A 14,038-nucleotide genomic window follows, 5' to 3' on the forward strand; every position below is an offset into this window, starting at 1 on the left:
CCACCACAAGCTCCTTTGTCTTCCTTGTATTTATGAGCAAGTTGTTAGCTCTGCACCACTCTGTCAGCCGCTCCACCTCATCTCTATAGTCCGTTTCACCCTCCCTTTCAGAGATGAGCCCAATCACAGTTGTGTCATCTGCAAATTTGACAACCCTATTACTAGGGTGAGCAGCGACACAATCGTACGTATCCACATATGCACTTGAAGGTAACAGGCTAGCTTAGGGGGGCATAGGACCAGCCTAGAGGCCCACACAACTCTTGCGGTGCCACATCACTGCTCCCCACCAGCCAGAATCTGTTACCTGAGGAGGTTGCTTCACTCTGCCTAATGGTAGGGCTGGCCCTGTAGTGTGAGCATAATTCTAGCCCTGTGTAGACTGTAGGAATCTGAAGTACTTCAGAATTCCTGCAGAAGTAATCATGTGAGTTGACTCTGCATTTGCTAGATTTGGCAGTGGTTTTCCTTCTGTGGGTTTTTTTCTTTTCTACATAGGTGATTTTGTGTGTGTGTTTGTGTTTGATGCAGGGAACAAGATACCTCAGTAAATGAACTTATGGCAGACAAAATGTTCTGTGAAATGGGCTCAATAATAGGAAGGGCTGCTCCACCTACCAGCCAAGGAGGACACTTGTCCTGAATAGAGTGACAGGAGAAAGGGCATTTGCCAACCAGCTTCTTGGCACAAAGCTATTGAAAGTGCAGGAACTTCTTTAGACCAAGGCTTGGCACTTGGAGGAAGTTAACTCTCTTTGACTGGAGGAAGTAAGCTACCTTGTGTACGCAAGGTGATGCTTCCATTTATTAAGACCTTTTAAAATTTCCGCATTGTTCTGAGAACTCAGCCCCCTTTGTCCTTTATTGCCTTTGAATGCTGTGGTATGAATCAGCGATATAAGTGGCAGCAGCACTTTCATTGTTTTCATTTCCTGTGTTATAAAAGAACCACCATAGAGCTGTCATAAAAACGACTTATTTATAAAGAGAAAGAGGTTGCGTGTCACTTAGAAGCCGGTTTTGAGGACCTTTGCTGCAGCAAAGAGGTTTATATTTTTCATAAGCCAGAGGTATAGCTATTTATTTTCCTTGGGTGGATGTTTGCAGATTGCATTGGAGATTGTGGTGTAAATGTAGGGCTGATTCTCTGAATCCTCTTGACTTCAAAACTGCAATATCTTTTTTCAGTTGATACATGATCACATTTAAGGTCACATGAGATGTGATGGGAGCAGCCATGTTTGTTAAATCATAGATCTTTCCCATTCACATATTAAATGCAGGTAGTGTGATTTTTAACAGCCGAAAGGTGAGGTTTAATTTTAACATCACTGCTGTTGTTTATCCTAGGTGCTTTTCTATGAGCCTGGATCTGTAGGGGGAGGTAAAATGGAGAATGGTCTTGCACCTTTCAACCCACATGTCCTTTTGATATTAACATAACTACTTTCTACTTGACTGGGGCAGGCACATAAACAACAAACATGGCTGCCATCATGTTGATCAGATATAGATAAAGATATCTAGCATTCATGACATTCTCAACTGCATAAATGCTTCTTTAGCATTCGTGTCTACTTGTTAGGGTTTAAATCTTGTGTTAAATGTATGTATTGTTTCTGTGTTCTAGTTTTGCATAAATCACCGTTTAGAAGGCGATTAATAAGTCACTGACTAGAATAATAATAAAATATGCACTAGCCTTTAGGTTAAATGTGAGTAGCTTAAAAGTCTGTTTCCTTCTCGTTAAATCTCTGGTTTTTGTTCAGGGGAAACAGCTCTAATAAACAGGTAGATTTCTCTCATTTCAACAACATCCCGAGTAATACACTTGTACTGGGTGCCTTCGTGGTTTGAACCAATGCATCTACTTCTTGACACACCGAGGTAATATTTTAATGCTAAAAATTCTGCAGATTGAACAGATCCAGGAAGGAACTCCCGGAATACTCAGAGTCACTTCTCACTCCACAGAAAACTCTTCTGAAATACTTCAAGGGGAATACAATACAGTAAGTAATTTGTGCTGGTCTTCTCTGTTGCAAATTTGGCCGTACGTTGAATGGCTTTGACAGATTGTTTACGTGCTGAGTCAGATGCTCAGGTTTTCTCATCACATGAGCCACTAAAGCCACCTGAAGAGCATGCTTGTGATTCTGTGGGGGAACACAGGTAGCTGTGAATTGGGCTGTACCTGGAGGGGTGTTTAGCTATTCACATGATTGCAGCTGCTGCAGAAGATGTTGGTACAGCTGTGGAATTAGCTGTTGGTTGCGTCTAGGTACAGCTGGGTCCACACAGCCATTTCCCTATGGGATTGCAGTGCTGCAGCTTCTCATCTGTTGATGTTGCGCAAACCAGCCCTCCATGAACAATTTTCACAAGGAAATTTGTAGCATGGGGTCCTGGATTCTGGTTGATCTTCTGGTTGTTATCCTAATGCAGTAATTAATATACTTAAAAAAACTAAAGATACCTAAGCTTCCAGGAGCAGTGGAGGCTGGTTCATAAGTGAGAATGAAGCACTGCCCCATTCAATCTGCCCTCACTTGACCTCCCCTTCCTATTTACTAGCCCAGAGACTGACACTGGCTATCGACTGCTGCTTCTTCTATATGCCCTATAGAACTCAGCAGGGAGGAGGCTGGGGGCAAAAGTATTAGTTACCACCACCTTCCATTGCCTCTGGGCCCACCTACTGTTGACCTCCCTGCCTTCTACTCAACCAGCCCCAATGGGCACCCGCTGTCACTGCCTGGGAGATATATGACTAACACAAACACTGATGTTCTGCAGGTGTTGCTGGCCATAGGGAGGGATGCTTGCACAAGAAAAATTGGCTTGGAGAAAGTTGGAGTGAAGATCAATGAAAAGTAAGGTTTATTCTCTTGACTGTCTATGTATTGTGGCTATATGGTTGTTGTTGTTGTTTTACAACATCAATTGGATTGACTTAAAGCATTTAATTTGGGGGGGGGAGGGATAAATTTCCAATGCAGTTCTGTTGCAATAAGGAGAGCCCCAGTGCAGCATAATGGTTAGACTGTTGGACTATAACCTGGGGGAGCAGGGTTCGAATCCCCCCCTCATCCATGAAGCTCATTGGGTGACCTTGGGCCAGTCACCATCTCTTAGCCTAAGCTACCTCATAGTGTTGTTGTGAGGGTGAAATGGGGAGGAGGAGAACCATGTACACCACCTTGAACTCCTTGGAGGAAAAGGTATATAAATGTAATGAATAAAATAAATAAATAAATAAATAAGGAGGAACTGTGCCCTCTATGCCTGATATATGTCTATATCTCATTACTGAACATGCAAAGAGGTTGGACTTTTGCAGTAATTTGAATGTTAATGATTAACAGCTCTGCAATCTAGGGTTCTGCTCTTGCTGGTTTCGTGGTCTAGATTAAAAAAAACCACCGTGTTCATGTCGGTTACCACTGTGAACTATACCCTTTGTACTGTGTACTCTTTCCAGTTTGGTTGCATAATGGGGCTCCTTTGGTGTGTGTGTGTGTGTGTGTGTGTGTGTGTGAGAGAGAGAGAGAGAGAGAGAGAGAGAGAGATAACTCAGGAACATCTGCTTTGCATGCAGAAGGTCCTTGGTTCAATCCCTGTCGTCTCCCAGGTAGGGCTGGGAGAGACTCTTGTCTGAAACCCTGGAGTTGCTGCCACTGCCAGTTACTGCAGACAATATTGAATGAGAGAGACCATTAGCCTGACTTCAGTATATGTTGCTTTCCTGTGCTCCTATGTTTCTAGTAGTTACGCAAAGGGGGGGGGGAATGTGAAAGGTGATGCTTCTTCTATCATAGCACTGCAATAAAAGGAAACGGGGGCTTTGCAAAATTCTCATTTCCATGCTGCTGTTAAGAGGCACTGAAGTCCTGGATCCCTAGTGATCTCTCCCTTTCCTACCTACTTTGACAATAATCTCTGCATTTAGTGGTCTGGCAGCCCACATTCTTCCTGAATTTATGTGCAAATGGCTATGTAATTTGAATCCATTCCCGTTTGGGTCCAAGCCTGTTCTCTGTGGACATGAAAAATTGTTCTGAGGACACTGGAATAAGTCTGCGAGATGCATCAGGTTTCACTATCTGAATCACAAATCCTGCCACGGCCAAGACGAACACAGCATGGACTCTTGCCCTGGCATTGGAACAGTCTGAATAGTACAAAGTTTGATTTGAAAGAATTGATCTGCAACCTACAGGCCACCAAACTGAACCTCTTTTCTCCCTCTCGTAGAACAGGAAAGATCCCTGTCAATGACGAGGAGCAAACTAATGTGCCGTATATCTATGCCATTGGAGATGTCTTGGAAGGCAAGCTGGAACTGACGCCAGTGGCAATCCATGCAGGGAGGCTGTTGGTGCGGAGGCTTTACGGTGGCGCAAAGACAAAGGTGAGCGAGAGGTTTATCATCGTGCATTTTAAAGAAAACTAACCTCTCCCCACCCCAGTCAGAATAATAATGCAAGCTGCCACCCTGTCTCCCCTCATGCACTCTTGTTTACATGATTGATAGTGCATTGGCCCAATGAGAGTCTGCATTGCTATTCATATGGGTTTTCTTAGTCTTATGGAATTTTAAAAAACCTGTTGCAGACAAATGTGTTTTCCTCGCTTCCAGGGCACGTTCACCCACCATTAGCGGGGGCAGCGGTGTTGTGCACCTGGCAGTGAGTGTTGCTGCAGCTTACTGGAGGGGGGGGGAGAGGGGGTGAGGTGTGGGGAGCTCAGCCAATTGGCACCAGTGCACCTGCACCATGTGCTGCCTTCCCCTCGCCTCCCTCCCCCTCCATCTCAGTAAAGCGGCAGCCCAGGTGAGCAGCACAGAAGCACCTTTTTAGCTCCACTAGCCTTTGCTGAAGCTACCCCAGTGTTTTGTTACTGATGCCGACGGGAGTGTGACACTCATACAAAAGCGTCTTTTCCTTGACAGTGTGACTACGTGAATGTTCCCACCACGGTATTCACTCCTCTGGAATACGGTGCCTGTGGTTACTCAGAAGAAAAAGCCATAGAGACATTTGGGGTGGACAACATTGAGGTGAGCCTAATAATCCTGTATAAAATATAGTATCAATATATTGTGTAACACAAGGCCGATCTTGTGCCCCTTTCTACTTCTAGATTGGTGTGTGTGTGTATGTAGGACCATCATCTTGGATGCTGGTGGCGCTGTGGTCTAACCACTGAGCCTTCTGGGGTTGCCGATCAGAAAGTTGGTGTTTTGAATCCCTGCGACAGGGTGGGCTCCTGTTGCTCTGTCCCAGCTCCTGCCAACCTAGCAGTTCGAGAGCACACCAGTTCAAGTAGATAATAGGTACTGCTGCAGTGGGAAGGTAAACAACATTTCCGTGTGCTCTGGTTTCTATCACGGTGCCCATTTGTGCCAGAAGCAGTTTAGTCATGCTGGCCACATGACCCAGAAAGCTGTCTGTGGACAAACGCCGGCTCTCTCGGCCTGAAAAGCGAGATGAGCACCACAACCGCATAGTTGCCTTTGACTGGATTTAAGTGTTCGGGGTCCTTTACCTTTACCATCATCTAGTCCTTCTCATCATTGAGTTGCACCACTTAGCCTGGTGCCAATAGCCATGAGCCTGTGTGGATGACAGGCTTGCATCTTTATAAACATCTGTGTGCCAGTGTCTAGGAAGTAGCAGAGTAACATCTGTGGCTCAGTGGTACAACATCTGCCTTGCATGCAGAAGAGCCCAGGCTCAATTCTCCACATATCTAGGTAAGGCTGGGAAAGGCCTTTGCCTGACACCTTGAAGAACTGCTGCCACTCCTAAGCAGGTAGCGCTGCTCCTAGTGCACACAATGGTCTGGCGTGATAAAAGGCCTCAATACCTGTGTTCAGTAAACGTGGGGAAATGTTGATGCAAGTTACACAAACTTAAATCTATTCGTAGAGGGAAATGCCTGCAAAACACAGGTGTATGTATCAAAAGTTATATTGTGCTGTTTACAGTGTAGAGCTGCCCTAACCAAGCTTGCATATTTGGTCAGGTGCTTATTTTAGAAGCATCCCTGACATGCTTCTTTAGACTCCAGTGCCTTTTGTGACACCGTACCAATCCCATCCCTCTTCTCACACCTGTTGGTATTTCTGCACCTAACACTCTCCGATAAGTAGCTGCTGCACAGGCTATTGTGTAAATTCAAATGTGCCTAAGAGCTGGCTGGAGGGAGCCATGTTTGAGCCCTGCATCCCCATGTTTAATAAGCTTGGGAAGCAAATTCAAAGAATCAGTATGGACATACAGAAGCAAACTTATCAGTGCATCTATTATTAAAATTTCTATACCACCCTTCATCAGAGGATCACAGGCCAGTTTACAATATAAAAACACAAAAATGCATAATGAAGTAACAAACAAAACAATGCCCCTCTCACTTTAAAAGGCCATAGATAGTTTAATTAGTCAGAGGCCTGTGAGAAGAAGAATAAAAATTTATTCTTGACCCAAGACAGAATCAAGCTGCAGTTCAGGGAACAGGAAGGAGATGTGTTTTGCTTATAATGCGCCGAACGCTCCTGACATGAGACCCTACTTTGATGTGCATTCTCACCATTTGACAAGCATCTCGCTAGTCCAGGGGTTGTGAGTGTTCAGGGAGAGGTCCTATTCTGCCACTGTTGACACCTGCGTTCTCAGTGCCAAGTGTCTCTGGCCAGTTCCTGAGAGGGGCAAAGTGCCACACCTGTACCAAACTGAGCTCCTCATGCCTCACTCCCCACCCCCCCGGAAGTAGCAAAGATGCTTAGCATTGGGAAGGTAGGTGAGTACCATTGCCCTGTCTGCTCTTCCCATTCCCCTTGGACTGCTGTTGCATAATGCCTTTCAGAAACTAAAAAAATCTCCACAAACACTTAAAATGTCTCCATTGCTTTCCCAGGTTTACCACAGTTACTTCTGGCCACTTGAATGGACGGTCCCAGCCCGGGACAACAACAGATGCTATGCAAAGGTCATCTGCAATATTCCTGATCAGGTAACCATAGCATGACACTATTTTTCAGAATCATCAGCATTTTACAGGAGCAAGGAGGTTTCTTTTTTTTAAAAAGTTGATTTTGTATGCATTGTAATATATTACAATATAATTTCTGACAGAACGGTGCTGGGAATGCTGACAGAATTGGTGTGAACTTCATGCATCTTAATTTGTAATGACACTTGGTCTTGGGGATAAAGCTCTTCCCTTTCATTGCCGCAAACACGGATGTTATCTTGAAAGCACTGGTTGTTTTTAAAAACACCCACAAATCCAACTCTTAAATTATAGTGCCTTTGTAACTGAATTAATAACACCTTGGCTAGATGTTAACACTCATTAAGTGGCAGTCCTCTTTTATCTTTGCTCAAGATAATATCTAGTTAATAGTTGTTGATGCCTTAGTTTTTGTGTTGTAATAATGGCTGGAGTCCAAAGGATTGTGGGGAAAGCAGATGCTTGTGTTCTTATCTCAAGCTGCTTTTGAAACTGAGGGATGCCTCACAAGCAATTTCTGACAGGCCAGAGAACCATATTGGTTAAGGGGGGGGGGGAGGAGGAGAGTTCTTTTTTTAAAAAAAACCCACCCCCTTTTTAGGCTCTGGATCCTAGCCATTTTGCTCATTTTAAACATGGGCTACAGTGAAAAACAAAAACGATATGTTTAGGCTTACGGGGTGAGGAACCTGTGGCTCTTAAGATGTAGCTGGACTACAACTCCCATCATCCCTCGCCATACTGTCAGGGCCTGCTGGGAGTTGGGAGTCCAGCAACAACTGGAGGGTTACTGGTCCATGATTTTGTTCGTATGTGTCCATATCAAGTGCTGCTTTCAGAATGCAAAGCCAAGTACTCAGGGCTGGATTCAGTTAATGAGCCCTGTGCCATGACTTCCGCTAGCACAATGGGGCTCCCTTCCCCACAATTGGCTTGGGGTGAAGTTGGGAGACTCCCCCAGAGCAGCGTGTAGGGAAAGGAGAGGCGGGGGATCATTCCATCTGGCAAGCTGAAATGCTTGTGCTGGCAATTGCCATAGCGCTATGTTGAATCCCTTCCTCAGGCCCAACTGCTTGGGTTGAAAACTAGACAATAGATGCAGTCAGTACTAGAATTTCCTCTCCACACATTGCCATAAGCCCTATCCAAGCATTCAAAAAGAGCACATGAGGGTTTAAGCCTCCTGGGGAAGGAGAACTCATGTTGGGGGTTTTCCCTTCACCCCTTGCCCTTCCTTTGCGCAGCAGGAAGTTCTGAAGGGAGCTTGTAAAGGTGAGGTTCCTATTCACAAGGAGGCTCTTCCTTCTGGGAGGTTCAGGGGTGAAGCAGGGACGTGCAGGGGCACAGGACAAGGGGGTTGCTGCCATGAGTGCACCCCACCCCCTAGTTTAAGTTTAGTGTTACAGATCTGAGCCTGAGGCTCTCACATGCCCTTTTCCCACTCCTTTCTTGATTAGGCAGAATGGGTTGTGTACAAATTGGTAAAGCGTGGCTTGCCTCAACCCCCAGGTAAGTCAGGCAGGTAGGACTGTGCTAGACTGAAGGTCCAGTCTGCCTTGATCACATAGCACCAAACCATAGGTTGATGCTTCATCCAAACCAGTGGTGTGCAGGTTTCAGGCTGCTCAGATCTCGTTTATCCTTCACTGGAACCAAAGAGCCAAGTGGAAAAACCAAAATGGTAGGATTAAAGAGCAGGATGTCTCTGAGCAGATACTTAGCCTAAGGATTTTTCAATAGCAGAACTGAACAGAACTTGTTTCTTTCACAAAAATCCATTCCTTGGTCAAGCCAACTAATGCACATAGATCATGATCTAAGTCACCACATTGTAGTTTTAGCAGTCAAATGGCTTTTGCTGTAGAATATTTTAATGACAGTGAAAAAAATAGCTGAAACCCCTGCTGTTCATGACCCCCCCCCCCAATTAAATTTATTTTCCAACAGATATGTGTTAAAATGGAAAGTTAAAACAGAGCAAGCGACACACATACACACAAGCATATTGTTGACATTTTTGGTATACTTGAGCCTCTGGATTTATAACAGTTGGATTGTAATGTGTCTCTTAAGGCAGGTATGAAAATACAAGAAAAGGGGTTGAAACATATTTAATGCCAGTTCTCTCAGGTATTGGACAGTCTGAAGAAAGTAATTGTTTCAGGCCACAGCGAGTCAAGCTTTAGTTGTTCCTTTCTTCTGGGCATTCTGACAATTGGTAACTCAAATGATAAAAGGGGGGTTGTTCCTATATGCTACAACTGCAGCAAGAAGGCTGATTGCTAAAAACTGGAAGGGGGATAGGACACCAACGAAGGAAGAATGGCAAATAAAATTGTGTGAATATTTGGAATTAGCAAACATGACAGAAGTAATTAGAAATCAGCCACGCCCAAAGGTTTAAAAAGGAGTGGGACTGTTTTAAAGAGTACCTGGAAAAACATTGTTCTCAAACAAAATCTTGGATGTGTTTCGACTAAACTTTGCAAAGTAAATAACAGATAGCATATATTATGCAAGAGAAGTGCAGTAAGGAAAACAACACAGTTACAAAGATAAGGAAGAAATAAGAAGCCACAATAAGGTGGAGGGAAGTCATGTACAAAGAAATTTTGATTTATTTTGGTTTACATTTGTGTATAAGGTAGCATATTTTGAAGAACGAATGGAACTGTGTATTCAATTAATCAATGTAAAAACTCAATAAAGAATTTTTTTTTTTTTTACTTTTGTTGTTCCCCTTGTTCCTTAGGAGCGTGTGATTGGCTTCCATGTGCTTGGTCCAAATGCAGGAGAAATAACCCAGGGATTTGCAGCGGCCATAAAATGCGGTATAACAAAAGAACAGTTGGACAGCACGATAGGAATTCATCCAGTCTGCGCAGAGGTGAGTATGTGGCATTGGTTTACAAAAAGCTGACTCCTTTCCTAGGATTGCTGGAGCAATTTTGTTTTCAAGGCAACAGTCTTATGTACTCTTTCAATATGAGCAGCTGCACTGAGATAGGAAGTACCATAGCTTTGTGGCAAGGCACAAGCGAAACAAACAAAAGGTCCCAGATTCAATCCCCAGCATTTTCAGGTAGGGATGGGAAAGATTCCATTTCTAAAACCCTGGAGAGCTGCAACACTGAGCCAGAATCTACCTTATAATTTAGAAAGTTGATTGTCCCATAGTTATCTGTGTTTAGGTACAGTTGGATGCCATTTTGAATCAAGATGGTGGACTGGACCTTTAAAAATGTACTGATTTTTGCTGGGTGGTTCTTAGAATTCCCAAACAACGCTAGGCACTCATAATCTGAATGGGTTGGATTGGATTGGAAGGGCCACAAAATCTGGTGCAAAAGCACAATTGAGCCTCTTATGCCAGGGCAAGAACCCTTCAGCAGTGAGGCAAGGACTTTCCTTCAGGGCTCCAGTTTTAGAAATAACTTGCACATTTGTACACACTGACTTTTCTCTCTCATAACCTGCTGTATCTAAAAATCTAAAACAACACAATGGGGGGGGGGGAGAGAGCTACAAAATGTGCAGAGGAAGCTGTTCTAATATATCACTATAATCATCCTCATAATACGTTGAACAAGCCACAAAAATTAAAGGACGAAAGGTTTCACAAAAATGATTGCAGTTTCTATTAAAATAATAACAACAGGAGCATAGGAAGCTGCTTTGTGCAGAGTCAGACTGCTGGCCCATCTAGTTCATTATTGTCTGCACTGGCCAGGGGCAGAATTTCTGGCAGGCTTCTCTCCCACGCCTGCCTGGAGATGTAGGGGATGATGGAGACTGGAGACTTATGCATGCAAAGCATATAGCCTACTGCTAAGCTATGGCCCATTCAGCAACAGCAATATAAATAATAATAATAATAATACAAATAATGGAATTTTAAAAACTGGTTGAGTTTGGATTTTTTTTTTCTGTTTCAAAGGGTGGATGCATTCATGATTCTCCTTGCATACAGAGAATTTTCAGCTGGCTGAACATTGAGATCCTTGCTTTTTTCTGCAGGAGCTTCAGGCTTATTTGCATGGCTAACATGTACAGGCGCTCTGTTCTGCTCTCAATTTATTCCCCCTTAGAGATGACTTTGATGCTAGCTAATTACTGTTGCTTTGAACCATTTAGACTGGAGTGGATTTGATTTCCTGTAATCCTCCTACCTAGACTTATATGTCTGCAAAACAAAGCTAGCAGTTGTCTGATAAACCTCAACTAAAGGCAGCTTACCACATTTCCTGTAATTTGCTTTTCGATTTGCTCTCTAAACTAGGAGCTAAAACTCATCCGAAGGGCAAAAGTCTTAAGATGGCACCTGCGAAGGCCATTAGTAGCCAGCAAAGAGCTGCCTGGACTCAGACCATGGAGGAAGTCTGGGCCTCTAGATGTTACTGGACTGTAACTCCCATCATCCCTGGTTTTGCCAGAGCTGATGGAAGCTGTAGTTCAGCAACATCTGGAGAACCAAAGGCTCCCTACACCTGCTTTAACTAGAAACATAGTTATTACTCAGGCACAGTTCCCATTAATTTCAATTGAGCCTGTTCAGAAGTCTTCCTTTTCTGTCTCTGGTAGATCTTCATCCTCCCAGGGGGCAAATAATCTCTCAGCCGCAGACTCTCATCTGCTCATTAATTATCTGCAGGCAGTGCAATAAAACGTCTGCCTCCCCCCCTTCATTTCCTGCACAACGATAAGAAGCACTTGTGGTGGGAAGCCACGTGACTTCCCCTTCGTCTTTCAATTTGCTGGGTCCGAAGCCTTGATAGAGGGCAGGAAAATGGGACTGCTGTGATGCAAGAGCATCCAGTGTAATTTAACGTCTCTTCCAATAATGGAGGGTAGAAAAAGTGCTGCATGGTGGAGTGTCATTCCCATCCCCAAACATCTGGTGCAGCTTTATAATGCACACTAATAAAGAAGTCTAGAATTTATAAGAGCCCAGCTTGGATCAGCTCAAAGGGCCATCTAACCCGTGGGCTGTCCTCACAGTGGCCAGCCATGCCTAATGGAGGCCTGCAGGATCTCAATGCAGCGGTCCCCTTCCCTCTTGTGATTCACATCCATTGAGTTGTTAGCAGTGGTTCTCCAAGACCACACATCCTAGGGTCAGCCAATGGCAGAGGGTAGCCCTGAGTTTTGACATGAACATAAAAGTCCTCTCCGACATTATCCAATTGTTTTATTCCCCCCGTCCTCCTTTCTTTTATAGATATTCACCACGTTATCCGTGACGAAGCGGTCAGGTGGAGATATCACCCAATCCGGATGCTGAGGTTAAGCCCCCCCACTGTTCTCCCGTTGCCAGAAACTGGCGTTCGTCACCGTTGCTAACTCCCGAAGGGCCAAGCAAAGCAGTCTAGGAAGCAAGAACCAGCCAATGCGTCCATGACCTCTCCGCCCCTGTCGACGGGGCGAGTGAAGAACTGCTTAGTTCCTGGCGGTGACTGAATGTTATGGCAACGGATCCAACAGTGGGCTGGGCTCCCATATCAAGCTGCTGTTTGGCAAAGCATTGCTCAGAATGCTTCCATGAAGTCACAGCCTAAAACCAGCCTTTTCTGGTAGGCAGTGATGGAAAGTTTGCTGGCACAGCTTGAGACTTTTCCTCTCCTGGAATGAAGGCGTTCCTCCCGTTTGTTTCCCCACTTCCTCAGATTGTTGCTATGAAATAGCCCAAGAGTTGCAGCATGTAGCAGCCTCATTGCAAGCCCTCTTCTGTGGGGGGTGCACGCAATGCATCGCCTCTCCAGACTTGTACAGAAATGAACAACCAAGCCTGTGAAGGATTTTTTAGTGCACAGTTCTAAGAAGCAACTTCTTTTCACTTCTCTTCCTTTATTCTTTTTACCCAGAGCTGCAGATTGGTGTGGCTCCCCTAAGTCCAGAAATCAAAGATTAAATACTCCCATCACTGATAGGTTAGATTACTGCAACGAGCTCTGTGTAGAGCTGCCTCTGGTGACAGTTCAGAAACTTCAGCTGGTGCAGAATTCAGTGGCCGGGTTGCTCACCGGGGCAAGACGGTCTGAGCATATTACACCCATCCAGGCCCAATTCTAAATGGTGGTTTTAACCAACATGGTTAAATGGCTTAGGACCGCAATACCTCAAGGACTGCATCTCCCCATACGAACTGACCTGGACCCTGCAATCCTCATCATCATATGAGGCCTTCCTTCAAGTGTCTCCTCCATGAGTCTGGAGGGTGGCAACACGAGAGGCCTTTTCTGGGATGGCTCCCCGCTTGTGGACTGCTCTCCCCAGGGAGGCTCACCTGGCTGGCGCCTTTGTTACATAACTTTAGGTGCCTGGCAAAAACATTTATAACTAAGCCTTTCGCTGATAACATTCTATGGCCATTTAAAGTTTGTGAGAAAGGGGTGTTATTGGTTTGTTTTGGTTTTATGATGTCAGCTACATTGTTGAATTCCTCCTCAAGTGAAATCCTTCCTTTTCATACAGCTACCTTTCTGTTTGTTTGTATATAATGGATCGTAAACAAAATCTATTTGGATCATAAATTCTATTTTGAGATACCCTATAACTGTTTTCTTGAATACTGCCACTGTTGTTGATAAAACTTTGTGTACTTTATGTGTACTTAACGAAAGCAAAAAGTAAAACTCTTTTAGAAATGGGCACGATCTTTTAAAATCTACTTCACTGCACCAGCTTGTACCTGTGATTTGGAGAAGTTGTGGGATCTGTGGAAGCAGCTGAACAAAGTCCCCAACTTATATTGGTTCTATGTTTGCGCCTGTTTTTCTAAAGGACCCAGTTATTTATTCATGTTACCCTCCGAATGAGAAGGAGCCTGCATTTGTGTGCCTTGCAGTCTCTAGGTAGTCTGCTTATAAGGACATAAGCAGAGCTCTGCTGCATCAGCCCAGAGACCCACCTAGTTCAGCATCCTTTTCTCGCAGAGAGCAGCCAGATGCTTGTGGGAAGCCTACAAGCACAACCTGAGAGCAACAACACTCTTCCCACATGAGATTTCCAGCAACGGGAATACAGA

The 14,038-nt window shown here is 44.5% G+C and overlaps 1 protein-coding gene across 1 annotated transcript in view; it reads left to right on the forward strand.

The window, feature by feature from the left end:
- TXNRD1 (thioredoxin reductase 1) overlaps positions 1 to 13,567 on the forward strand; it is a 31,315-nt gene extending 17,748 nt beyond the window's left edge. Inside the window, exons 8-14 of the mRNA XM_081879266.1 lie at positions 1,917 to 2,012; positions 2,797 to 2,873; positions 4,255 to 4,411; positions 4,952 to 5,059; positions 6,919 to 7,014; positions 9,767 to 9,901; positions 12,233 to 13,567. Coding sequence (XP_081735392.1) covers positions 1,917 to 2,012; positions 2,797 to 2,873; positions 4,255 to 4,411; positions 4,952 to 5,059; positions 6,919 to 7,014; positions 9,767 to 9,901; positions 12,233 to 12,295 — 732 coding nt within the window. The 3' untranslated portion in view covers positions 12,296 to 13,567. The remainder of the gene's footprint in view (positions 1 to 1,916; positions 2,013 to 2,796; positions 2,874 to 4,254; positions 4,412 to 4,951; positions 5,060 to 6,918; positions 7,015 to 9,766; positions 9,902 to 12,232) is intronic.
- The last annotated feature ends 471 nt before the right edge of the window (positions 13,568 to 14,038 follow it).

The sequence above is a fragment of the Podarcis erhardii genome (assembly GCF_964252035.2).
Source record: "Podarcis erhardii genome assembly, chromosome: 10".
NCBI classification, from domain to species: domain Eukaryota; kingdom Metazoa; phylum Chordata; class Lepidosauria; order Squamata; family Lacertidae; genus Podarcis; species Podarcis erhardii.